The 25,959-nt window shown below is 49.5% G+C and overlaps 2 protein-coding genes across 2 annotated transcripts; both read left to right on the top strand.

Annotated features, from left to right (window-relative positions):
* The first annotated feature begins 15,226 nt into the window (after window positions 1-15,226).
* KCNA7 (potassium voltage-gated channel subfamily A member 7) lies at window positions 15,227-19,843 on the top strand. Its single transcript, XM_070771439.1, has 2 exons — window positions 15,227-15,843; window positions 17,096-19,843. Exons 1-2 carry the CDS (start codon window positions 15,289-15,291, stop codon window positions 17,909-17,911), a joined length of 1,371 nt encoding a protein of 456 aa, XP_070627540.1. The 5' UTR covers window positions 15,227-15,288; the 3' UTR covers window positions 17,912-19,843.
* A 1,807-nt stretch (window positions 19,844-21,650) lies between these two features.
* On the top strand, window positions 21,651-24,730 carry NTF4 (neurotrophin 4). The gene is made up of 3 exons (XM_019978494.2): window positions 21,651-21,994; window positions 23,060-23,183; window positions 23,785-24,730. Exon 3 carries the CDS (start codon window positions 23,797-23,799, stop codon window positions 24,427-24,429), a length of 633 nt encoding a protein of 210 aa, XP_019834053.1. The 5' UTR covers window positions 21,651-21,994; window positions 23,060-23,183; window positions 23,785-23,796; the 3' UTR covers window positions 24,430-24,730.
* The last annotated feature ends 1,229 nt before the right edge of the window (window positions 24,731-25,959 follow it).

The following is a 25,959-nucleotide window of genomic DNA, read 5'->3' as shown; positions in this document are numbered from 1 at the left end:
CTGGATTTCTGATTATTTCCTCATGGTGTTTGCAGTGTCTTCCACTAACCCTGTTTGCCTGTAAAATGGAAATTGAGTCTGAAGTTCGAATAAACTGATGTTGAGCATTTTTGGTAAGATCTTTTCCCTGGTGATACTGAAGACTTTGACTGCATCACATCTGGAGATAGTCCCACTATTATGATGCTGAATTTGGCCACCTTATCAAGGAGCTAACTGACAGATCTCAGTCTAGAAGTACATTTTCTCTTTGGTAATCTGAGCAGTGAGACTTTGCCACAGTTCCCCAACCATCTCATCTCTCACCCCCTGGTTGTAGCAGCCATTGCTGATCTTTGCCTGAATAAAGTATCACATGGGGGAGAGGGCAGATTTTATTTGAAAATAAATAAGAAGTTACTAAAGGGCTTAGATCAGAAGATGGACAAAGCATAATTTGCATTATTAAAAGATCACATCAATGGCAATAGACAGAAGAAAATGCAGGAAAGAGGCTGCAGTTTCCAGGGAAGAGATGATGGCTTGGACTAAGAAGGTAGTGTTATTGAACTCAGGTTCAGCTACTCACTGCTGAGAAGTCACTACTCCAGAGATGCGTGTTAGTAGGAAAGGAACATTTGCTTTATTCAGGAGGCCAGGCACCTGGGGAGAAGGTGGACTCGTGTACCAAAGAACCAACTCCCCCCTACCAATCAGAGCACAAGAACTTGTATTTATTTATTTATTTTGACTGTGCCATGCCACATGGAGGAATCTTGGTTCCCCAACCAGGAATGGAACTTGTGCCCCCTACAGTGGGAGAGTGGAGTCTTAACCACTGGGCCACCAGGGAAGTTCCACAAGGACTTTTTTTTTTCCTCCCTCTCTCTCTCTAATTTGGTTGCTTAAGTAAGTGTTAGTCACTCAGTCATGTCCAACTCTTTGCGACCTCATGAACTGTAATCCACCAGGCTCCTCTGTCTAGGATTCTCCAGGCAAGAATACTGAAGTGGGTTGCCATTCCCTTCTCCAGGGGATTTGCCTGACCCAAGGATCTAACCCACATCTCCTGCATTGGCAGGTAGATTCTTTACCATCTAAGCCACCAGGGAAACCCTGGTTGCTTATTATTTATTTATAGTAGTGAAAGATGTTTATCAGTTTTCACAATCAGTAGCCAGACAAAAGAATAAAAGATAATTACAATTGCAAGCCACAATGGGAACACGAGTAACTTAACAATATAAAATAATTACATACCACTTAGGGGTCAAGCAGAGTGATGTGGTAAGTGGAAGTGCATACATGCACATGTTCTCATCCCCCCAGCCAGTCTATGTCTTTTGGTTGGTGCATTTAATCCTATTTACAGTTAAGGTAATTATGTATGACCCATTACCACTTTCTTAATTGTTTCGGGTTTATTTTCTGTAGGTTTTTCCTTGTCTTATGTTTCCTGCCTAGAGAAGTTCCTTTGGCATTTGTTGTAAAGCTGGTTTGGTGGTGCTGAATTCTCTTAACTTTTTCTTATCTGTAAATCTTTGATTTCTCCATCAAATCTGAATGAGAGTCTTGCTGGGTAGAGTTTTCTTGGTTGTAGGTTCTTCCTGTTCATCACTTTAAATATATCGTGCCATTTCCTTCTGGCCTGTAGAGTTTCTGTTGAGAAATCAGCTGATAGCCTGATGGGAGTTCCCTTATATGTTATTTGTCATTTTTTCCCCTTGTTGCTGTTAATATTTTATCTTTGTATTTAATTTTTGTCAGTTTGATTACTATGTGTCTTGGTGTGTTCCTCCTTGGGTTTTTCCTGCTTGAGACTCTCTGTGCTTCCTGGACTTGATTGACTATTTCCTTTCCCATGTTAGGGAAGTTTTAAGTTATTATTTCTTCAAGTATTTTCTCAGGTCCTTTCTCTCTCTCTCCTCCTTCTGGGACCCCTATAATGCAAATGTTCACTCATTTAACGTTGTCCAAGAGGTCTCTTAGGGGTCTTCATTTCTTTTCATTCTTTTTTCTGTATTCTGTTGTGTGGCAGTGATTTCCACCATTCTGTTCTCCATGTCATTTATCTGATCTTCTGCCTAGTTATTCTGCTATTTATTCCTTCTAGTGTATCATTCATCTCTGTTTGTTTGTTCTTTAGTTCTTGTAGGTCTTTGGTAAACATTTCTTGCATCTTCTCCATTGTTTTTCTGAGATCCTGGATCATCTTCACCATCATTATTCTGAATTCTCTTTCTGGAAGCTTGCCTATCTCCACTTCATTTAGTTGTTTTTCTGGGGTTTTATCTTGTCCCTTCATTTGGATTTCCCTGATAGCTCAGTTGGTAAAGAATACACCTGCAATGCAGGAGACCCAGGTTTGATTCCTGGGTTGGGAAGATCCACTGGGGAAGAGATAGGCTAATCACTCCAGTATTCTTGGGCTTCCCTGGTGGCTCAGCTGGTAAAGAATCTGCCTGAAATTCAGGAGACCTGGGTTTGATCCCTGGGTTGGGAAGATCCTCTGGAGAAGGGAAAGGCTACCCACTCTAGTATTCTGGCCTGGAGAATTCCATGAACTATGTAGTCCATAGGGTTGCAAAGAGTTGGACACGACTGAGAGATCTTCACTTTCATCTGGAACATAACTTTCTGCTTTTTCATCATGATTCACTTTCTGTAATATGGTTTTTGTTTTAGCTGCTTGGGACTGTGCTTCTTCTGTCTGCCCTCTGATGGATGAAGCTAAGAGGCTTGTGTAAGCTTCCTCATGGGAGGGATTGGTGATGGAAAAAACTGGATCTTGTTCTGGTGGGCAGGGCCTTGCTCAGTAAAGCTTTAATCCAATTATCTGCTGATGTGTGAGGTTGTATTCCCTTCCTCGTAGTTGCTTGGCCTGAGGTGACCCAGCCCTGGGGTCTATGGGCTTTATGGTAGGGATAATGGTGAACTCCAAAAGGGTTAAGGTCAAGGGGAACCTTCCTAATCTGATGCTTTGAGTGCCTCCATCCCTGTGGTGAACCCCTGCCAGCCCACACATCCACAGGAGGCCCTCCAACACTAGAGGGTAGTTTTGGTTCGGTCACCTGTGGGGTCATTGCGCCTTTCTTCTGTACGTCGGTGCACACAAGATTTTGTTTGTGCCCTCCAAGGGCTTCCCTGGTGGCTCAGACAGTAAAGAGTCTGCCTGCAATGCAGGAGACCTGGGTCCAATCCCTGGGTTGGGAAGATCCCCTGGAGAAGGAAATGGCAACCCACTCCAGTATTCTTGCCTGGAAAATCCCATGGATGGAGGAGCCTGGTGGGCTACAGTTCACGGGGTCCCAAAGAGTCGGACACAACTGAGAAACTAACACTTTCTTTCTTTCCAAGACTGAACACTCTGTTTCCCCCAGACCTGTGGAAGTCCTGTAATCGAATTCTGCTTGCCTTTAGGGCTAGATTCCCTGGGGATTCCTAGTCCCTTTGTAAGATCTCCAGGCTGGGGAGCCTGACATAGGGTTCAGAACCTTCACAACAGTGGGAGAGCGTCTTTTGTATTATTGTTCTCCAGTTTGTGGGTCACCCACCCGGCAGGTATGGGATTTGATTTTATTGTGATTATGCCCCTCCTACCATCTTGTGGCTTCTTCTTTGTCTTTGGAAGGGTATCTTTGTTGGTGGGTTCCAGAGTCCTCCTGTCAATGGTTATTCAACAGCTATTTGTAATTTTGGTGTTCTCCCAGGAGGAGATGAGTGCACATCCTTCTACTCCACCATCTTGAACCAGAAGTGCCCCCACAAGAACTGAAACAAGAGTGTTTCAGGGATGTATAGGCAGAAGGAGGGAGCTACATGCAGAACAGTACAGCCATCTCCGACAATCATCTTGAAATTTGTCATGCAGTTGTCTGACCAACATCATCTTGATTGTTTTAAGTACAGTTAATCTTCAGTTGAACCATAAAGAAAGCTGAGTGTTGAAGAATTGATGCTTTTGAACTGCAGCATTGGAGAAGACCCTTGAGAGTCTCTTGGACTGCAAGGAGATCAAACCAGTCAGTCCTAAAGGAAATTAGTCCTGAATATTCATTGGAAGGACTGATGTTGAAGCTGAAGCTCCAATACTTGGCCACCTGATGCAAAGAACTGACTCACTGGGAAAGACCCTGATACTGGGACAGATTGAAGGCAGGAGGAGAAGGGGACAACAGAGGACCAGATGGTTGGATGACATAACTGACTGAATGGACATGAGTTTGAGCAAATTCCGGGAGATGATGATGGACAGGGAGGCCTGGTGTGCTGCAGTCCACGGGGTCACAAAGAGTCAGACATGACTGAGCAACTGAACTGAACTGGATCTTCAGTTCCAGAGGTAGTTTGTTCCCATTTCTTTGAGGGCAGTTCGGGAACTGTGCAAGGCGAAGCAGCTTATGTCATGGCCACAGTCTGGTTATCATGCAGTTAACTTCTTCCACCTGGTGGAGGTTTTGGTATCTGCAAAACATCTCAAAGGAGATGGCTCAAAATATTATCTATAGCCCTTGAAGAAGAACTAAAGGTCGTTGACTTTGTTTAATGATTAAACTATTATTTGTTTGACTGCTCTTCTTTGCTTCTGCACTTTTTCATTTTTTTCTGATGAAATTTATTCTTTGGCTAAAGGTTTTTTTTACAAAATGCAGGCAGAAGACAAGGGCGGGGTGGAGGTTTGTCCTGGGAAGACCTCATAAGGTCCTGCCCAGTTACTATAGCAGTGGAGTGAAAAGAAGTGGTAAGATTTAGGATCTATTGTGAAGGTGACCTCATTTATTTAGTTGCTATAAGAGTGGAATTATTAGAAATAATTCCCAGAGGAAATTAAGGAGACAACTCAGTATAATGTGGGATCCTGGATTAGATTCTAAACTGGAGGAAGAACGTCACTGGAAAATTGCTGAGACTCAAATGAGGTCTATAGCATTATTTGTCAATGGTAATATACCATTGTTAATTTCCTGGCAAATAATTGTACTGTGGTTATGTAAGAAGTTGATGGTGAAAGCTGGGTGAAGGATATATGGGAAATCTGTGCTATTAATGCCTTTTGCAAATTTTCTGTAAGTCTGAAATGATTTCAAAATAACAAGCCTAAATAAAAACTTTTTAAAAGATTTGTGTTTGATGTGGGCCATTTTTAAAGTCTTTATTGAATTTGTTACAACACTGTTTCCGCTTTTTTTATGTTTTGGATTTTTGACCACTTGGCATGTGGGGTCCTCTCTCCCTGACCAGGGAATGAACCCACACCCCCTGCTTTGGAAGGTAAAGTTTCGATCACTGGACTGCTAGGGAAATCCCTAAGGAAAAACTTTAAATAAAGCTAATTTTCCATTAACAATAATCCTCACTCCTAGGTTTGTAGGCTAAGCGACTGGGTGACTGATGGTGCCATTCATTTAGAGAGGGAAGACGTGGGGAAGAGTGGGATTATCGAGGAGGAGTTCTGGGTTTGGACATGTCAAAGATGTCTGTTTGACACTCAGACGGAGCTGTGGAATTGCAAGTTGGAAGATATGGCAATTGCAGAAGAGTTCGGGGCTGGAAACCTAGATTTGGGAGTCATTGGAGTTGAGGTGGTACTTGAAGCCATGTGACTGAATGAACTCTGCTACTAGAGAAGATGGAGAGGGGAACATGTCTAAGCACTGAGTCTCAAGGCCCTCCATCAGAATTGAGATAAAGCAAGAAGATTCATCAAAGGAGACTGAGTAGGAGGGATCACAAATGTAGGAGAAAAGCCAGGAGAGTCCAGAGTCCAGGAAGCCAAGAAGGAAAGTGCTTCAAGAAAGAGGCAGGGTCTGGGACTTCCCTACAATGGTTAAGACTGCAAGGGGCATGGGTTCTATCCCTATTCAGGGAAATAAGATGCTCTCATGCAGCGTGGGAGGGCCAAAGGAGGCTGGGGGGGGGGGGAGGAGAAGGAGCCAGTGTCAAGATATGGAAGCAATCTAAGTGTCAATCAACAGATGAATAGATAAAGAAGATATAGTATACAATGGAATACTGCTCAACCACAATAAAGAATGAAATGTTGCCATTTGCTGCAACCTGGATGGATTTGGAAGGCATTATGCTAAGTGAAACAAGCCAGAGAAAGACAAATAGTGTATGATATCACTTATATGTGAAATCTAAAAACTACAACAAACTAGTGAATATAACACAAAAGAAGCAGACTCAGAGAAATAGAGAACAAATGACTACCAGTAGGGAGAGGGAATAGGGCAGGGGCATGATGGGGTAGGGGGGAAAAGAGTAATTATGGAACTAGATGAAATCATGTGTGTGAAACTTTTGAAAATTGTAAAGCTCTGTAGAATTTAAAGAATCTTTAATTCAATTTAAAAAAGGAGGAGGATGGGGCTTCCCTGGTGGCTCAGTGATAAAGAATCCACCTGCCAATGCAGGAGACACGGATTCTCCCTGCTCCAGGAAGATCCCACATGCCGCAGACCAATGAAACCCATATACCACAGCTACTGAGCCTGTGCTTTAGTCCAGGAGCCCTACTACGAGCCCATGAGCTGCAACTACTGAAGCCCTCACGCCCTAGAGCCTGTGCTCCGCAACAAGAGAAGCCACTGAAATGAGACACCTGCCCGTTGCAATGAAGAGTAACCCCCGCTCGCCACAACTAGAGAAAGCCCTCACAGCGACGAAGACCCAGTACAGCCAAAAATAAATGAATTAATTAATTTTTAAAAAGAGAAGGTGATCTGAATCTTGAACCTTTATTCAAAAAAAAAGAGGAAGAAGAAGGAAAGTCAACTATACTTCAATAAAAAATAAAAGGAAAGAGCTACTGATGTGCATAGCAGGAATGAATCTTCCATGCACTATGCTAAGTGTAAGAAACCACATTGAAAAGGCTACACAGTGTATGATTTTATTTATACTCCACTCTTGAACAAGTATAGATGAAACAATGTATCTACTTAGTGAATGTGTTTCAGCACTCAATACTGCAGTACTAAACCATTTGGCTGTTTGAATTCCTGAAAGTGGAAACATGAACATGGAGAAAACACAGTACTCAGATTTTCAACTGGGTAGACCATCAGCACTCCTTTCCAACCTGGAGTTACTCAAGGGTCGGCCTTATTTGAAATTCTGAAAAATGCAAAACTACTAGAAAAGAGGGAGAGAAAACAGAGCAATAGTTTCCAAGAGCTGGAAGTGTGGGAGGCAGCTGACTACAAAGGGAAGAAGGGAACTTTGTGGGTGGGGAGGGAACGGTCCTAAATTTTTACTGTAGTGGCAGTTACATGACTATTCATTTTTCAAAATTCATAGAAGTGTATACTGTAAAGGATAAAGTTTATTGTATGTGAATTAAACCTCAATAAACTTGACCAGAAACCCCCCAAAAAAACTGGTTGTCCCAAGTTAATTCATTATTTACAAATGGAAAAATAATAACTTTATCATTGAAAATGAAGATCATGGCATCCGGTCCCATCACTTCACAGCAAATAGATGGGGAAACGATGGAACCAGCGACAGACCTTATTTTCTTGGGCTCCAAAATCACTGTGGATGGTGACTGCAGCCATGAAATTAAAGGATGCTTGCTCCTTGGAAGAAAAGCTATGACCAACCTAGACAGCATATTAAAAAGCAGAGACATCATTTTGCCAACAAAAGTCCATATAGTCAAAGTTATGATTTTTCCAGTAGTCATATGTGGATATGAGAGTTGGAACATAAAGAAGGCTGAGTACCAAAGAATTAATGCTTTCAAACTGTGGTGCTGGAGAAGACTCTTGAGAGTTCCTTGGATTGCAAGACGATCAAACCAGTTAATCCTAAAGGAAATCAACCCTGAATATTCATTGGAAGGACTGATGCTGAAGCTGAAGCTCCAATACTTTGACCACCTGGTGCAAAGAACTGACTCACTGGAAAAGACCCTGATGCTGGGAAAGACTGAAGGCAGGAGGAGAAGGGGACGACAGAGGATGACATGGTTGGATGGCATCACCGACTCAATGGACATGACTTTGAGCAAACTCCGGGAGATGGTGAAGAACAGGGAAGCCTGGTGCACTGCAGTCCATGGGGCCACAGAGTCAGACATGGCTGAGCGACTGAACAACAACAATTGAAAAACTCAGCAGATGCTCACCTAACCAAATGATCAAAATTAATGCCACTGATGATAAGATATAGCAATATAGTACCCCCAATGTGATGTGATGAAAAGGGAACCTCACCTATGTGTAGCATTCTCCCTCCTCCCACAGAAAAACTGTCTATTCAGTTCAGTTCAGTTCAGTTGCTCAGTCGTGTCCAACTCTTTGCAACCCCATGGACTGCAGGACACCAAGCCTCCCTGTTCTTCACCATCTCCCGGAACTTACTCAAACTCATGTCCATTGAGTCGGTGATGCCGTCCAACCATGTCATCCTCTGTCGTCCCCTTCTCCTCCTGCCTTCAATCTTTCCCAGAATCAGGGTCTTTTCAAATGAGTCAGCTCTTCGCATCAGGTGGCCAAAGTATTGGAGTTTCAGCTTCAACATCAGTCCTTCCAATGAACACCCAGGACTGATCTCCTTTAGGATGGACTGGTTGGATCTCCTTGCAGTCCAAGGGACTCTCAAGAGTCTTCTCCAACACCACAGTTCAAAAGCATCAATTCCTTGGCACTCAGCTTTCTTTATAGTCCAACTCTCACATCCATACATGACTACTGGAAAAACCATAGCCTTGACTAGACGGACCTTTGTTGACAAAGTAATGTCTCTGCTTTTTAATATGCTGTCTTGGTTGGTCATAACTTTTCTTCCAAGAAGCAAGCATCTTTTTATTTCATGGCTGCAGTCACCATCTGCAGAGATTTTGGAGACCCCAAAAATAAAGTCTGACACTGTTTCCACTGTTTCCCCATCTATTTCCCATGAAGTGATGGGACAAGATGCCATGATCTTAGTTTTCTGAATGTTGAGAGGTAAGCCAAATTTTTCACTCTCCTCTTTCACTTTCATCAAGAGGCTCTTTAGTTCCTCTTCACTTTCTGCCATAAGGGTGGTGTCATCTGCATATCTGAGGTTATTGATATTTCTCCCGGCAATCTTGATTCCAGCTTGTGCTTCATCCAGCCCAGCATTTCTCATGATGTACTCTGCATATAAGTTAAACAAGCAGGGTGACAATATACAGCCTTGACATACTCTTTTTCCTATTTGGAACCAATCTGTTGTTCCATGTCCAGTTCTAACTGTTGCTTCCTGACCTACATACAGGTTTCTCAAGAGGCAGGTCAGATGGTCTGGTATTCCCATCCCTTTCAGAATTTTCCACAGTTTATTGTGATCCACACAGTCAAAGGCTTTGGCATAGTCAATAAAGCAGAAATAGATGTTTTTCTAGAACTCTCTTGCATTTTTGATGATCCTGCTGATGTTGGCAATTTGATCTCTGGTTTCTCTGCCTTTTCTAAATCCAGCTTGAACATCTGGAAGTTCACATATTGTTGAAGCCTGACTTGGAGAATTTTGAGCATTACTTTGCTAGCGTGAGATGAATGCAATTGTGCAGTAGTTTGAGCATTCTTTGGCATTGCCTTTCTTAGGGATTGGAATGAAAATTGACCTTTTCCAGTCCTGTGGCCACTGCTGAGTTTTCCAAGTTTGCTAGCATATTGAGTGCAACACTTTCACAGTATCATCTTTTAGGATTTGAAATAGCTCAACTGGAATTCCATCACCTCCACTAGCTTTATTCACAGTGATGCTTCCTAAGGCCTACTTGACTTCACATTCCAGAATGTCTGGCTCTAGGTGAGTGATCACACTATTGTGATTATCTGGGTCATGAAGATCATTTTTGTACAGTTCTGTGTATTCTTGCCACCTCTTCTTAATCTCTTCTGCTTCTGTTGGGTCCATACAATTTCTGTCCTTTCTTGTGCCCATCTTTGCATGAAATGTTCCCTTGGTATCTCTAATTTTCTTGAAGGGATCTCTAGTGTTTCGCACTCTATTGTTTTCCTCTATTTCTTTGCACTGATCGCTAAGGAAGGCTTTCTTATCTCTCCTTGCTATTCTTTGGAATTCTGCATTCAAATGGGTATATCTTTTCTTTTCTCCTTTGCTTTTGGCTTCTCTTCTTTTTACAGCTATTTGTAAGGCCTCTCCAGACAGCCATTTTCCTTTTTGCATTTGTTTTTCTTGGGGATGATCTTGCTCCCTGTCTCCTGTACAACGTCACAAACCTCTGTCCATAGTTTATCAGGCACTCTGTCTATCAGATCTACTCCTTTAAATCTATTTCTCACTTCCACTGTATAATCATTAGGGATTTTATTTAGGTCATACCTGAATGGTCTCATGGTTTTCCCTACTTTCTTCAATTTAAGTCTGAATTTGGCAATAAGGAGTTAATGATCTGAGCCACAGTCAGATCCCGGTCTTATTTTTGCTGACTGTATAGAGCTTCTCCATCTTTGGCTGCAAAGAATATAATCAGTCTGGTTTCGGTGTTGACCGTTTGATGATGTCCATGTGTAGAGTGTTCTCTTTTGTTGTTGGAAGAGGGTGTTTGTTATGACCAGTGCATTCTCTTGGCAAAACTCTATTGGGCAAACTGAGGAATAGTCCACTGACCTTCAATAGGGACAGTATTCTTCAAAAGTGTTGAGGTGATTAAAGACAAGGAAAAAGTAAAAAAAAAAAAAAAATTGCAGAATTGCAGGAGGCTAAGAGGACATCATGATAAACTGTGGAAAATTCTGAAAGAGATGGGAATACCAGAGCACCTGATCTGGTGGTCTTGAGAAACCTATATGCGGGTTTCCCCATCTATTTCCCATGAAGTGATGGGACAAGATGTCATGATCTTAGTTTTCTCAATGTTGAGCTTTAAGCCAACTTGTTCACTCTCCTCTTTCAGATATGCAGATGACACCACCCTTATGGCAGAAAGTAAAGAGGAACTAAAGAGCCTCTTGATGAAAGTGAAAGAGGAGAGTGAAAAAGTTGGCTTACCGCTCAACATTCAGAAAACTAAGATCTTGGCATCTTGTCCCATCACTTCATGGGAAATAGATGGGGAAACAGTGGAAACAGTGTCAGACTTTATTTTTGGGGTCTCCAAAATCACTGCAGATGGTAATTGCAGCCATGAAATTAAAAGACGCTTACTCCTTGGAAGAAAAGTTATGACCAACCTAGATAGCATATTAAAAAGCAGAGACATTACTTTGTCAACAAAGGTCCGTCTAGTCAAGGCTATGGTTTTTCCAGTGGTCACGTATGGACGTGAGAGTTGGACTGTGAAGAAAGCTGAGTGCCAAAGAATTGATGCTTTTAACTGTGGTGTTAGAGAAGACTCTTGAGAGTCCCTTGGGCTGCAAGGAGATCCAACTAGTCCATTCTAAAGGAGATTGGTCTTGGGTGTTCTTTGGAATTAATGATGCTAAAGCTGAAACTCCAATACTTTGGCCACCTGATGCGAAGAGTTGACTCATTGGAAAAGACTCTGATGCTGGGAGGGATTGGGGGCAGGAGGAGAAGGGGACGACAGAGGATGAGACGGCTGGATGGCATCACCGACTTGATGGACGTGAGTCTGAGTGAACTCCGGGAGATGGTGATGGACAGGGAGGACTGGCGTGCTGCGATTCATGGGGTAGCAAAGAGTCGGACACGACTGAGCAACTGAACTGAACTGAAGAGGACACGAAAGCTCAGTGCAACATGGTATTCTGGATTGGATCTTAGGAGGAAGAAAGGACATTAATCAGAAAAATGGAGGCAATTTGCACATCATTTAGTCAACAGTATTGTACCATTGTCAGTTTCTTCAACAAAGGAACCATGGCAATGTAAGACGCTAACATTAGGAGAACCTGGGTGAAGGCTATCATGAATTCTCTGTGCTATCTTTGCCTCTCTTTTGTAAGTCTGAAAATATTTCAAAATTAAAATAAATTTTTAAAAAAGGTCTTATTGTAACACAGGAACAAAAATGATACCAAGGAAGAGGAGAGACCGTCTCTTTAGTTTCCTGTTACTGCTATAGCAAATTACCTCCAAATTGTGGGTGGTTCAATTAAGGGGTGACAGATAGGGGTGTAGAGTTTCTCTGGGGGGGATAACAAAAATGGTCTAAATTCGACTGTGGTGATGGATGCAAAACTCATGAATATAGGAGGAGCCATTGGGTTGTATACTTTATTTATTTTTTCAAAGTGTGTTAGTCGCTCAGTCGTGTCCGACTCTTTGTGACCCTATGGACTGTAGCTTGCCAGACTCCTCTGTCTGTGGGATTTTCCAGGCAAGAATACTGGAGTGGATTGCCATTCCCTTCTCCAGGAGATCTTCCCAACCCATAGATGGAACCCGGGTCTCCTGCATTGCAGGCAGATTCTTTAGCATCTGAGCCATCAGAGAAGCCCCTTTTATTTTTTAATATTTATTTAGGCTGCTCAAGGTCTTTGTTGCAGGACTCAGGATCATCAGTCTTCATTACAGCATGAGGGATCTAGTTCCTGGACCAGGGATTGAACCCAGGCCCCCTGCATTGGGAATGCAGAGTCTTTTTTGTGTGTGGGAGTGGTAAGTACAGAGTCTTAGCCACTGGACACTAGGGAAGTCCTCTGTGTAAATTGAAATGAGTGAACTGTAGCTTGATAAGACTTTAAAAATGGAAGGAAGGAGGGGGGAGGCAGGCAGGAAGGGAGGAGGCTGGGGTAGATTGGATGGAAACGATAGGCTCAGAGTACCAAGATACCACACGTGGATCATCTATTATTGTGGTATGTGTAACAAACCACTCAAAGACTGTGTGACTGAAAACAAAGACCATTCATTTTGCTCACAAGGCTACAAGCTGGACAGGGTGGGGGGTGCGGTACAGGGAGAAGACTTATCTGGGCTACAGTGGGTAGCCTAGTGGGGCAGGAGGATGCGTTTCTAAGATGGCTTACTCACGTGGCTGCAGGCTGATGCTGCTGATTAGCTGCAAGCTTAGTAGCCTAGGGTCCCTTCCACATTGGCCTTGTCATCTGGCCTGCACAAGTTTCCCAAGGAAAAGAGTGGGGTGGAAGGTTGCCTTTTATGACCTAACCTCTAAAATCACATAGCATCTCTTCCAAGGATAATTGTAGCTTTCCTTTTTTTTTTTTTGGCTGCCATGCAGTTTGTGAGATATCAGGTCCTCTTCCAGGGACTGGAAGGACTGGGTCACTGTTAGGACCCGGCAGTGAAAGTGCCGGGTCCTAACCACTGGACCATCAGGGAATTCCCTATGGCAGTAGTTTTAGAGTAATGAATATGGAGCCAGGAATGAAACTCTTCCCTGAAAGAATGGGAGTGGCCAGAAAGGGGAAGGATGAGTTTTTACGGAAGGCTGGGGAAAGGTGTCCATGGATAGCTTGAGTGTCAGAGGAGCTGAGGAAGGGAGAATTTTCTGGAAGTGAAAGAAGGGAGAATTTTCTGGAGGTAAAAGAGTGAGCCCACCTCCAGGCTCAGTAGTGGGAGGGTGTAAGAGATACGGCTATAGGAAGGAGGAAGGATCTGTTCATACCAAATGTTCAGAAACCCACAAAGAGAGGCTTCTGTGAGTTCTGAGAAAGAGAAGAAAAAGAGAGAGAGAGAAAAGACCAGAGAGAAGGGAAAAGGCCAGAGAGATGGGAGGGGGCGGCAGGGAGAGAGATTCAGTCACGGGAAGTGTCCAAGACCATGAAAGAAAGGGACATAGACACACAGAGAGGGACACAAATCCAGATGGATGGTGACAAAATATCGCAGAAACTGTAGACAGGAAAAGACCCTGATGATGGGAAAGATTGAGGGCGGGAGGAGAAGGGGACGGCAGAGGATAAGATGGTTGGATGGCATCACCAACTCAGTGGACATGGGTTTGGGTGGACTCCGGGAGTTGGTAATGGACAGGGACGCCTGGCGTGCTGCGGTTCATGGGGTCGCAAAGAGTCAGACACGACTGAGCGACTCAACTGAACTGTAGACAGGAAGAGGGCCAAAATTCCTAGGGAGCTAAAACCTTTAGTGGCTCTCTCCTCTCCCCCAGCAGAGGGCGTCCGGGAACTCATTCCCAGGAGTCTGGATGTCCAATCCCCACTGCCTCCCTCCAAGCTCAACCGATGGGGCTATTTTTACCCGGTGTCATTGGACACCGGTGGCTGGAAGGCCATCGTCGGTCTGTCCTTTGGTCCCTTCGAGTGACCCTGCGGCATCTCCCCAGCCCACCCCCCACCTGTTCCTGGCAGGCCCAGCCTTCTTTTGCACAATTCAGGGCCCCAGTTCAGGCCTTGCTGGGGCTCAGAAAGTCTGGCAGAGAAGCCAGGTGGAGACCCTGGGGTGGGGGTAGGAGAGGAGAGCGAGGGGATCCGGTGTGGGGGGCTCACGCTCATAAGCAGCTGCTGGAGCGTCCCCAGGATGGGGCAACCACCAGGACAGTGGCCGAGCCAACCTAGAGTGATGGTCGGAGAGAGATTCAGAAGTATGACTCCGGAGAGGCTCAGTGGTCCAGAGGCCCTGAGACAGAGACTTGCAGTAATCCAGAGAGACAGGGAAAGAAAGCTAGCTGAAAGGGAGCCCCAGAGAATCCCAGGGACAGAGATACAGCGAGCTAAGAGATAAGAGAGCCGGAGAGACAAGAAGCAGAGAGACGTAGGCAGAGATGAAAGACAGACACCAAGAGAAACAAGAAATAGAGACAGTGATATCTCTTTTCAGAATCAAACTGAAGACGGAGATTCAGAGACCAAGACACAGAGACTGCCAGGAATCCCCAGACACAGGTGACTTTAGAACGGCAAAAACCCAGAGAAAAATGACCCAGAGACATACTCAGAGATACATCCCTGAAATCAGACAGGCCCAAAGCGAAGACATAGCCAGAAGCAGAGACATTCAAAAGAATGAGAGAGATGGAAATTTGTGACTCCAACAGAGGGGCTCAGATGCTCATTTTAAAAAATAGATGAGACACACACACACGGAAACCCGGAGGGCCGCAGAACAGAGGTCTCAGGAAATGGGGAGACAGAGAGAAAGGGGCCCCGAAGGCGGAATGAACCCGGAGAAACCCCAGGGCGGCGGCGGCCAGGCGGAAGGGCGGGCGCCCCGGCAGAGGGCGCGCGGCCGCCCTCTGCCCCGCCGGGGTCACGGCGCCCCCTCCCCCGCTCGCTGGCCGCGCGGCCGGGCTATTTTTACGCGTGGACACCGGACACCAGGCTGGGGCGGCGGCGGCGGCGGCCGAGGCGGGGCCGGGCCGGGCCGGGTCGGGCGTCGGGGCCACACGTCCGTCCGCGGGTCGCCGGGGCTGCGCGCGCCATGGAGCCCGGGTGCCCGCCGCCCTGCGGCTGCTGCGAGCGGGTGGTGCTCAACGTGGCCGGGCTGCGGTTCGAGACCCGGGCCCGCACGCTGGGCCGCTTCCCGGACACGCTGCTCGGGGACCCGGTGCGCCGCAGCCGCTTCTACGACGGCGCGCGCCGCGAGTACTTCTTCGATCGGCATCGGCCCAGCTTCGACGCGGTCCTCTACTACTACCAGTCTGGTGGGAGGCTGCGGCGGCCGGCGCACGTGCCGCTCGACGTCTTCCTGGAGGAGGTGGCCTTCTACGGGCTGGGCGGCGCGGCACTAGCGCGCCTGCGCGAGGATGAGGGCTGCCCCTTGCCGACCGAGCGCCCCCTGCCCCGCCACGCCTTCGCGCGCCAACTCTGGCTGCTCTTCGAGTTCCCCGAGAGCTCGCAGGCGGCGCGCGTGCTCGCCGTCGTCTCGGTGCTTGTCATCCTCGTCTCCATCGTCGTCTTCTGCCTCGAGACGCTGCCCGACTTTCGCGACGACCGCGACAACCCGGGGCTTGCCGCAGTGGCCGCCGCTGGCCCGGTAAGGGGGCGGGGCCTGAGCGTGGTGGGGCGGGGTTTAGGAGGAGGTGGGTCGCGTCCACGGGGTCCTGGCCAATCATAAGGTGGGGTAAGGGGCACTGGGAGGCGGGGCTTATCAGGAAGGTGGGGCCTGGCCGTGTGGGCGGGGTATTGGGGTTGGAAAACCAAACGAATCAGAATGCCGGGCGAGGGGCTGTGCGTGCTAAGTTGCTTCAGTCGTGTCCGACTCTTTGCCACCCTAAGGACTGTAGCCAGCCAGACTTCTCTGTCCGTGGGATTTCCCAGGCAAGAATACCGGAGTGGGTTGCCATTTCCTTCTCCAGAGGATCTTCCCCACCCTTGGATCGACCCTGTATCTCTGAAGTCTCCTGCACTGGGAGGCAGGTTCTTTACCTCTAGCACCACCTGAGAAGCTGTGAGAGGGGCAGCAACCCAGGGACAGCGCCCGACTAGGGGATTCTACCATTAAAAGCTGGGCTGGGGAAGGGAAATGTATATAGCTTAATGGGGCGGGACCTGAGGATCTGAATAGGAGGACCTGCTTATCAGAAGGCGAGCGTTGAGGTAGGTGAGAAACCCGGCCTGTGGAGGGCAGGAGGAAAGGTGTATTAAGAAATCAAAACTGAAAAAAAAAAAAGAAATCAAAACTGAGGGGTAAGGAGAAACTGAAAAATCGGCCGTCTGTGCAGCTGGCAGTAACCAATGGGAAGGATGGACTGGAGGCACTGAGGGCTGGGATCTGAAGAAAGCCACCTAGGGAGATGGAGATAGAGGGGTGGGGGGCCTGAGGGCTGGGATAAGAGGCCTCCATCGTAAAGAAAGTTGAACTGAGGTTAGTGAGAGGAGGAGCCCGGGTTTTGGCATTAAAGATAAGGTCTTCAACCATCACGGTCTAGGCTGGGTTTGGGGAGGCCGGGGCATAAGGGAGTGAAGCAAGGACTGGGACCCTCCCCGTCTGGAAGTTCAACGCTGGGAGCGGGATTTCGGAAGGGATGAGGTTGATCTCCACTCTAGCATCGTTTCAGGAGACCCTGCCAGTGAAGGATCAGGGATCCTAAAGTCAGCCTTACAGGGATGATCCCTGAGGTCCTGTCCTGGTAGGAAGGGTCTGCCAACTGGGTCAGCGGGGTTCTGGAGACAGAGGCTATTGGCCAATTTGTAAAGAAGTAGTTGAATATTTAACCCGCAAATATGGCCGTTCCAGTGTGTCCCAGCCCTGGCATGGTCCTTCCTGAATCCCTTCCTCCCTGCAGTTCCCGGCTCGGCTGAACGGCTCCAGTCCAGTGCCTGGACCCCTGCCTCGCTTGCCCTTCGATGACCCGTTCTTTGTGGTGGAGACTCTGTGCATCTGTTGGTTCTCCTTCGAGCTGCTGGTGCGTCTGGCGGCCTGCCCAAGCAAAACAGCCTTCTTCAAGAATGTGATGAACCTCATCGATTTCGTGGCCATCCTGCCCTACTTTGTGGCATTGGGTACAGAGCTGGCTCGGCAGCGGGGAGTGGGCCAGCCAGCCATGTCACTGGCCATCCTGCGAGTCATCCGACTGGTACGCGTCTTCCGCATCTTCAAGCTCTCCAGGCACTCAAAGGGCCTGCAGATCTTGGGCCAGACCTTAAGGGCATCCATGCGCGAGCTAGGCCTCCTCATCTTCTTCCTCTTCCTTGGTGTGGTCCTCTTCTCCAGCGCAGTCTACTTTGCCGAGGTGGATCGGGCAGACTCCCATTTCACCAGCATCCCTGAATCCTTCTGGTGGGCGGTGGTCACTATGACCACAGTTGGCTATGGAGACATGGCACCCGTCACTGTGGGTGGCAAGATAGTGGGCTCTCTGTGTGCCATCGCCGGTGTGCTGACCATTTCCCTACCTGTGCCAGTCATTGTCTCCAACTTCAGCTACTTTTACCACCGGGAGACAGATGACGAAGAGGCTGGGATGTACAGCCATGTGGACACGCAGCCCTGTGGCCCCCTGGAGGGCAAGGTCAATGGGGGGTTGGTGGATCCAGAGGTGTCTGAGCTGCCGCCTCCACTCTGGGCCCCCCCTGGGAAACACATGGTCACCGAAGTGTGAGGGACAGTTGAGGTCTGCAGGACCTCACATTTCCTTGGAGGGAGGGCGGGAAGGGAGGAGGGGAAAGTTGGGGGGAGGGTGTTGTTTCTAGGATGAACTAAGTTATGTGGTAATGAACTGGGGAACACTAAGTCTTATTGGGTCTTGAGGTGTGGATTGGTAGCTCCTGTGGGTACCTCCTGAGATGACAGTGAATGGCAATGGGTTATACTGAGTTGAGATGGAGGCTCCATTGGTTTGTATTGCACTGGGTTGTGCAATGCTTGTGGAGCCTTTTGGGGTAGTGTTGAGATAGGTTTGGTCACATAGTTTTGTGAGTTTCTTGGTTCCTTGTTGGGTTGGGAGTCTTGTCCAACAGCATTGTGCAGGGTTCTGTGGTTTTATGAGTCCCCTGGGGCCATGTTGGATCAAGTAAGGTGGTCACCCATGGCATTGTTGGGACTGATTGTGTGTTCATGCATGATGTTGTGGAGTTGAGTTGAGACATTGGAAACTGAGTGGCTTTGTGATTCTTCTAGGGCCATGTTATTTTAGGTTCTGTGAACTTGTGAGCCATGTAGAAATACGAAGAGTCAAGTGATAGAATGTGAGCTTTCTAGGTCATGTGAGATCAAGTTGGGTTGGAATGTAAATTCGTAGGAGTGTTTCAGGGTTCTGTCATGTTGAATTGCATAGCGTTATGTGGCTAGAAGTTTTCTGGGGCAACATTAAGTTGGATCGTAATGAGTTGTGTAATCATGTGAGTCTCATAGGGCTGGTTCACTTGTGTCGTAAAACTGAGTTGAGTTACATCAAGGTGTGTTCGCTGAGTCCTGTAGGAATGTTGGGTTGAGTTGCAGTGTATGTATGAGGTCTATAGGGCCATGTTGGTTTGCTTGCGTTTAGTGGACCTAGGGATAATAGCACTAGGAAGTAATCACGTGTCAAGGAGCAAATGTAGTGTGTGGACTCGAGGAGACCAACTGAACTGGTTTGCTCAGTGTCATCACTATAAGGGGGGCCAGGGCTGGTTTCTGTATCTGTAGATTCAGTTGGTCATGCGGAGGGCTTCTGGGTGAACTAGCAAGATGTAGATATCCCTTCCGTTTACCACATACCTGCCTTGTTTTACCATTCAAACCAACCCCTTCTCTGTCTTCCCCTAGAGTTTTGCTTCCAGGCACGGAGATCAGAGCCACAAGGGAAGAGAAAAGGGGTAGAAACTGTACTCTGTTCAGACCTGATTGGGGGATAGAAACCCAGAGGAGGGGCAAAGAGAGCTGGGGAGGTATAGAGACCTAAGACAGAAAGGGAAATCCAAAGAGGGAAAAAAGATCCTGAGAGGGGAAGACAGAGGCCCAGAAGGGGTGGGTATCAGGCACCCAGAATGAGAGGGACAGAAACCTAGAATTGGAAAAGAGACCAGAGCACCCCAGAGAAAGTGAACCAAAAAGGAAAAAGGCAGAAAAAGTCAGTGCCCCTGAACCCAAGAGAGATGCACCCATGGAATCACACAAAGATCCACGAGTGGGTACGCCACCCCTCCCGAGGTTCAAGAAGTGTATCAGACAAACTGCAGGGCCCGCTTTATTTCCCTAGGGAGAAACCAGCATCTCAAAGCATGGGAGTGGCTTCCCAAGGTCGTGTGGAATGTTCCAGTTGGGGGGGGGGGGAGGCAGGACTTGTGGCCGGCTGCCTGACCCCATGTGTCCCCATCAGCCTGCTGATCAGCACCAGAACTTAACAGCTTCATTTCTCACAAATGAGGAAACTGAGGCTCAGAGGGGAGGGGGTTACCCAAGGTCAGAGATCTTTCGTACTAAAAGGGCATTTGGAGGAGGAGGAGGACAGTGAAATCACTAACACATATAGGGCTTCCTATGTGCCAGGTACTTGTATTAATTCAAAGTACTTGTATTAATTTATTAAAATCCATCCAGTGGTTTACAGAGACTTGTTGTTGTTATTTTTAGCTAAAGACCACCCCCCCCACCACCACCCCTTTCTTTTTTGTTCAAATGAAATCTTACTTAGCACCAGTGTGACAAATCAGAGTGTTTGAACTGGTCTGAGGGGAACCTACCCTTTATGGAATTTCTCTTAGTAACTTGGTCTGCAGCTAACAAATTCAGTTTGGAAACCCCTGATTTAATCCAACCACCTTTTTACACAGAGAGATAGAAGGTACAGATTGTGGGAAGCTTTTGATAAAGGTCGAAAATAATGTAACCTTTAAATAATTTAACACTTCTTTCCGAAAGCGAGGGAAAGGCACGTTTGAAGACAGAAATGGAGACAGACCCCCCTCTTCCCATCGCAGTGACAGACATAAGGCAGAGTCTGGGAGGCAGGCACGGAGCCCCCAGCACAGGGACCCAAAGAGGACAAGACATGTGAACAGCGGACAGAGACACCCAAGGGGAGAAGGGAGAGGAGGAGAGAAGAGGGCAGCGGCCTGGGAGTGGGTAAGAGACACAGGAAGGGGGGCAAAGATCCAGAGAAGGGGGCAGAGGTGCAGAGGGGACGGACAGGGGACACAGAGGGGACAGGGACCCAGACAGAGGGAGATAGAGACCCGGAGAGAGGAAGAGACGGAAACTTTCCCATCTGCAAACTCACCCCTACTACCCCATCGGAGAATGGAAGTTCCATAGACATCTTCTGGTAGGGGATGGGGCAGGTAGGGTACTTAGGGATGGGGGAAACCTGGACAGGTCTGGGAAGTGACTCCAAAGGACACTCCCGTGGACAGGGCCCCTCCCCCATCCCAATAAACAACCGCAGCCACCTTCTACGTCGCCTTGGCCTGGGATGGGGAGCAGTGAGGGGAACACCCTAATCCGGGGACACCCTTCCTGCCACCTTGCCATGCTATATTTAGGCTGAGGGAGGGGTATGGGATGACCCCTGCCCCCCCCCCACCAAGGCGGGTGTCAGTTTTCCTTCTGAAAATAGCTCCAGGGGAGGGGTGAAGCAGTTAAGTCTGTCCCAGGGACTCTCAGCTCCTGTCTGAGTCTCCATCTGTCTTAAGGTCTCTCTTTCTCTGTGCTTCTCTCCCCTTTCTCAGTGTGTCTGTCCCCTCTCTCGGTCTGTGCCTTCTCTCTCTCTGAGTGTGTCTCCCTCTTTTTCTAGGAGTCTGTCCCCTTTTCTTCTCCCCATCTCCCTTCATCTGTCACTATTCACTTTCTTTCTCCAGGCAGGTCATTCTGTTCCCAAACCATATCTTTGTCTGTCTCCAAGCCCTAGAATACCTTGAATTTCTCTTATCTGAAACTCAGGACAAGACCCTCTCCCCAGTCCCCACCCAGGAAATTCCAGCAGAGAGGACTTATGTGGGAGAGACCCCCGCATCTACCGTCTCCCCGGGCCTCGGGGCCTTATCACTCCCCGAACCCAGCTGGTTAATGTCTGGCCTGGAGCTCCTGGGAGCAATGGAGATGAGAGCAGAGGGTGGGAATCTGCCCGGGGATTGACACTAAACTGGCAAGAGAACGCAAAGGAATCTCAGGCCCAGACTCCTGGGTCTGCGGAGGAGGGAGTTTGGGGTCTGGACTCCTGGGTCTGAAGGAGGAGGGGGCTTGGGGTCTGGACTCTTGGGTTTGAGGGAGGAGGGGACTTGGGGGTCTGGACTTCTGGGTCTGCGGGAGGAGGGGGCTGGAGCTGAGGAAGAAGGGCTGGGCGGGGTTGGGGGGGGGGCGTCCTAAGGAGAAGGAAGCTGGGGGCCCAGACTCCCGGCGTCTGCGGGAGGAGGGGCTGGGGGTCTGGACTCCCGTGTCCGCGGGGAGGAGGGGGCTGCGGACCCGGACTCCCGAGTTTGAAGGGAGGGAGGTGGAGGCTGGCGCCTGGCCTCCTGGGACTGAGGCGGGCTGAGGGCTGAGCGAGCCAGGCCGGGCTTCCGAGGTCTCGGCACGCGTGTGGAAGGCGGGATCCCCCGGCCCCTCCTCCGCCGTCGGGCGCCGCCCCGCCCCCGCCCCCGACCCGGGCCCTCCGGAGCGTGTGCAGCGAGGAGCCGGCGGGCGAGCAGGCGTCCCTACAGCCAGCGAGCAGGAGGAGGAGCCGCCGCCGCGCCGGAGACGGCCGGGGGAGCCGAGGAGGGCGCCCCAGGTAAGCGCCTCCACGCCTCCTCCCCCGGGATTCCGGCGTCCGGGTCGTCCGGCCCCCGGGTAGGGAGGGACGGGGGCGGGGCCGGCAGGGGCGGGGCTTGGCGGAGGAAACTGAGGCAGGAGGGAAGCGTCTGAGACGGACAGTCCGCGACCCCCAGAGCGGTCTCAGGAGTCCCGACCCCCAGGCTTAAACTTCCCGGGAGAGGAGGGGCCGGGGAGTCCGCGCTTCTGAGTGCCTGGGAAGGATGGGCTTGGACCCCAGAACTCTCGGGTCTGAAGGAGGACGGCACTGGGGGTCCGGACTTCTGGGTCCGAGGGAGGAGGGGTTTGGGGGGCCTGACTTCTGCATCTGAGGGCGGGAGCTGGCGACCTGGGTTCCTGAAGGAGGAGAGAGCTGGGGAGCGGGGCTTTGGGGTCTGAGCGAGGAGCGGGCAAGAGCCTGGACTTCTGCAAAGGATGGGGTGGGGGAGGTGGGCCGCCGGCACCCACGACTCCAGGTCTGACGGAGAAGGCACCTGGGAACCAGGACTCCCGGTCTGAGGGAGGAAGCAGCTGGGAACCCACGCTCCCGGCTCTGGTTGGGTCAGCATGTACCCCTCTTCACATTTTCCCCTTCTCATTTCCCCATCTCCCAGCCAGGGCAGGCAGCCACTCCAGGTATGTGCAGTAGAAGTCTTGGACGGGCCCTGGCCTGTCCTGTGAGCGGAGAACATTCCAGGAAGCAGCCATGGGGGACCCAGGGCTTCTTAAGTGTGGGCCCTCGGGGACCCGGGTGTCCAGGCCAGCCCCGCCCCCGCCCCGTCTGTGAGATGAATGGGCCGAGGCGGATGTAATCTTTTCCAGCCTCCTTCGTCCTCAGCCTCTCCCCTTCCCTCTCCTCTCCTCCCCCCATCTGCTTTCCATCCAGGAGCCATCACCTGGGCAGAGCAGGGGCTTCTGGGAGGGGCTGCAGCCTTGACTCTTGGTCCCCTACACTTTCAGAGGAACACTGAGAAGCGGAGTGTTCTGGGGTTCAGGCCCCCTCCCCCACCTGCCTCTCTAACCTGCCTGTTCCCTTTTCCCCTAGGTGGTTGCCCCCTCCCTCTCCTGAGATGTCAGGAAGGAGGGGGTCACCTGTGTCCCCAGCAGGGGCCCCCCGGAGCCTGGGGGCCCCCAGCCCCGGAGCTCGGAGGTGGAGGAGGTGCTGACAGGTCCAGTAACCACCCACTGCTTCTCAGTCCTTTCCCAGAACCCACGGGCTTCCAGAATGTTCTAGAGAAACTGCAGCATCTATGCCCCCACCAGCATCTCCCAGCCCTGGCCAATTTCATGGATAGGGAAACCGAAGCCTCACCTGGGAGGAAGTGTCTTACCTTCTTACAGGCAGTTTTAAGCTGAACTTGGGTCTCTCTGGAACTACAGGGCATGACCATTCTCAGAAATTTTGGAGCTTCAAACCTCATCCAGGCTGCAGGACTTAGGGTTCCTTGGGGTTGTAGAGGCAAAATGGCAGAGTGGAGTTGCTGGGACATGTTTTGAGTCCCACCTCTGGCATTTGCTGGCTGTGTGACCTGGTTCAAGTTACTAGCCTCTCTGAGCTTGTATTTCCCCCTTTATTGGCTATTATTAATACTAATAGTAGAATAAGTATGATTAATCTAGAGGCTGGGCATTATCAAAGTCCTAAAATATAGGGGTCCTCCAAGCTTCTAGAACCTGTGGTTCTATCATGCAGATGCCCCTGGAGTAGCCATGTGTCCCCCCACGAAGTTATCATCCTCCTAATTCCAGCTTCCCTCTGTCTATCCTCAGGTGCTCAGCGAGATGCTCCCGCACCCCTCAGGCTCCCTCCCCATCCTCCTGCTTTTCCTCCTCCCCAGTGTCCCGATGGAGCCCCACCCCCCACCCTCACCCCTGCCCCCATTTCCAGCCCCTGAGTGGGACCTCTTGTCCCCCCGGGTGGCCCTGTCCAGGGGTACCCCCACGGGGCCCCCTCTGCTCTTTCTGCTGGAGTCTGGGGCCTTTGGGGAGCCAGTCGGCAGCCCAGCTAACCGCAGTCGGCGAGGGGTGAGCGAGACAGCACCAGCCAGTCGCCGTGGAGAGCTGGCCGTGTGTGACGCAGTCAGTGGCTGGGTGACAGACCGCCGGACTGCTGTGGACCTGCGTGGGCGTGAGGTGGAGGTGCTGGGCGAGGTGCCTGCAGCTGGTGGCAGTCCCCTGCGCCAGTACTTCTTTGAAACCCGCTGCAAGGCTGCCAGTGCTGGGGAAGGTGGCCCTGGTGGGGGTGGAGGAGGCTGCCGGGGTGTGGACCGGAGGCACTGGGTGTCTGAGTGTAAGGCCAAGCAGTCCTACGTGCGGGCATTGACCACCGATGCCCAGGGCCGTGTGGGCTGGCGATGGATTCGAATTGACACTGCCTGTGTCTGCACGCTCCTCAGCCGGACTGGCCGGGCCTGAGACCCAGGCCCAGGAACTGAGCAGGTAGAGGAAGAAGGAACTGGATGCTGAAAGACCTCAAGAGTAGCCTGGCTGCTCTAGGCCTCAGTCTGGGATCTTGTCAAATGGTCGCACAAAATCACAGTGCTCTGGTTTTGAGAGCTCATTCTGGGAAAGACAGATGATGAAACCAAATGGGGTTTTGAAGGATGAATAGGAGTTCTCCTGGATGAACTTGAGGGTAAAAATGATGATGATGATGATAGCCAATATTTTCTGAGTGCCTACTGTTTATGAACTCTAATACAACTTGTCAGATCAACTCTGGTGGATTTGACCATTGGAGTTCCCCAGCTTCTAAGCTGCTGACCATGTGATCTCAAAGGACATCACCTTGCTGATCCTGAAGAGAGTGACAAGGAGGGGATACTTGGGGGGGATTATAAAACTGTGGGGGGGATTATAAAAACTGGAACACATAGGCAAGTAGTTGGGAGCTGGGGTTCAAATAAGAAACCTTATTTGGTCAGATGGGGCAAATGCTTAGAATGCTCTGTTTTGAGGTAGTGAGCTACCTACGACAGGAGTACAAGCAAGGTTGAATGACCAGAGGTCAAGATGGTTAAGATTTTGGCCTTGGTGGGGAGTTGGAGTCAGGTTTCCATCCCCTTCCCTGTCCCAGGCTTTGCAATATACTCAGAAAGAAATAGACATTATCATTGTCCAGCTTGAGTAGGACATGAGGTTTTAACCAATTGGCCTGCCCCCGGCTGAGATCAAGGGAGAGTTGGACACTGATCAGTCTAGAATGAGCCAGGATAATCCAATAGGATAAGTGGCCCCAGAGGCCTGAATGAGGGGGGTCTGTGGAATCCTGGGGCAGCTGCAGAAGGCAGCCTCAGTTTTCCCTGTCTGAAGAATGGGTTGGTGGAAAGAGAATGGGGACTGAGAAGGCAGAGGCTTTGATCAAAAGGGTTTTAAAGTGAGGAACTGACAAGAGAACTCAGAGGTAGACCCCACACCCTCAGAACACCCATTCATATGTTACCACTCTGTAGGCACACATATGTGCACACTCGCACACATGCACACACACATTTTTGCCTTTGTTTCTACAATCTTGTGTTCTAGGTTTGTGGTTCCTGCTCTCTTCTGCCACCTCCTTTGCTGTTGCTGTCTAAATTCTTGTCCCATAATCTCTGGGTCACTAGCTCTCTTTCTGTCCCTGCTTCTCACTCGCTGTCTCTCACTCACTCTTGTATGTATTTTTCTCATTCATCAAAACTCTTTCCACATCCCCCTCTTTATTGCTAAGTATTTCCCTCTGGGTCCCTCCGTCTTCGCCCACCCCCATACCCAGGTGGAAGTTTTCAACCAAATCAAAGGCAGGCAGGACAGACGAAGCCGAAGCTGATGCTGACTCCTTCAGCACACACAGGGAGGGAGGGCGAACCCCGGGGAAGTCTGGAAATCGTTACCCACCCCCTCACCCCCATCCCCCCTCTGCCGCTAGAGGTGGGCTGTCCTGGCAGAGGGAGGAGGTAGCTAAGA

The sequence above is a fragment of the Bos indicus genome, chromosome 18 (genome assembly GCF_029378745.1).
Source record: "Bos indicus isolate NIAB-ARS_2022 breed Sahiwal x Tharparkar chromosome 18, NIAB-ARS_B.indTharparkar_mat_pri_1.0, whole genome shotgun sequence".
NCBI classification, from domain to species: Eukaryota; Metazoa; Chordata; class Mammalia; order Artiodactyla; family Bovidae; genus Bos; species Bos indicus.
The sequence above is the reverse complement of the archived record's forward strand: the minus strand, read 5'-3'. Positions and strand labels throughout refer to the sequence as shown.

Bases quoted from the DNA above. Each gene is read 5' to 3' on its own strand.
- KCNA7 (XM_070771439.1), top strand. From the start codon at position 15,289: ATGGAGCCCGGGTGCCCGCCGCCCTGCGGCTGCTGCGAGCGGGTGGTG. The intron at 15,844-17,095 runs GTAAGGGGGCGG...TCCTCCCTGCAG, and splicing joins CAGTGGCCGCCGCTGGCCCG to TTCCCGGCTCGGCTGAACGG.
- NTF4 (XM_019978494.2), top strand. From the start codon at position 23,797: ATGCTCCCGCACCCCTCAGGCTCCCTCCCCATCCTCCTGCTTTTCCTC.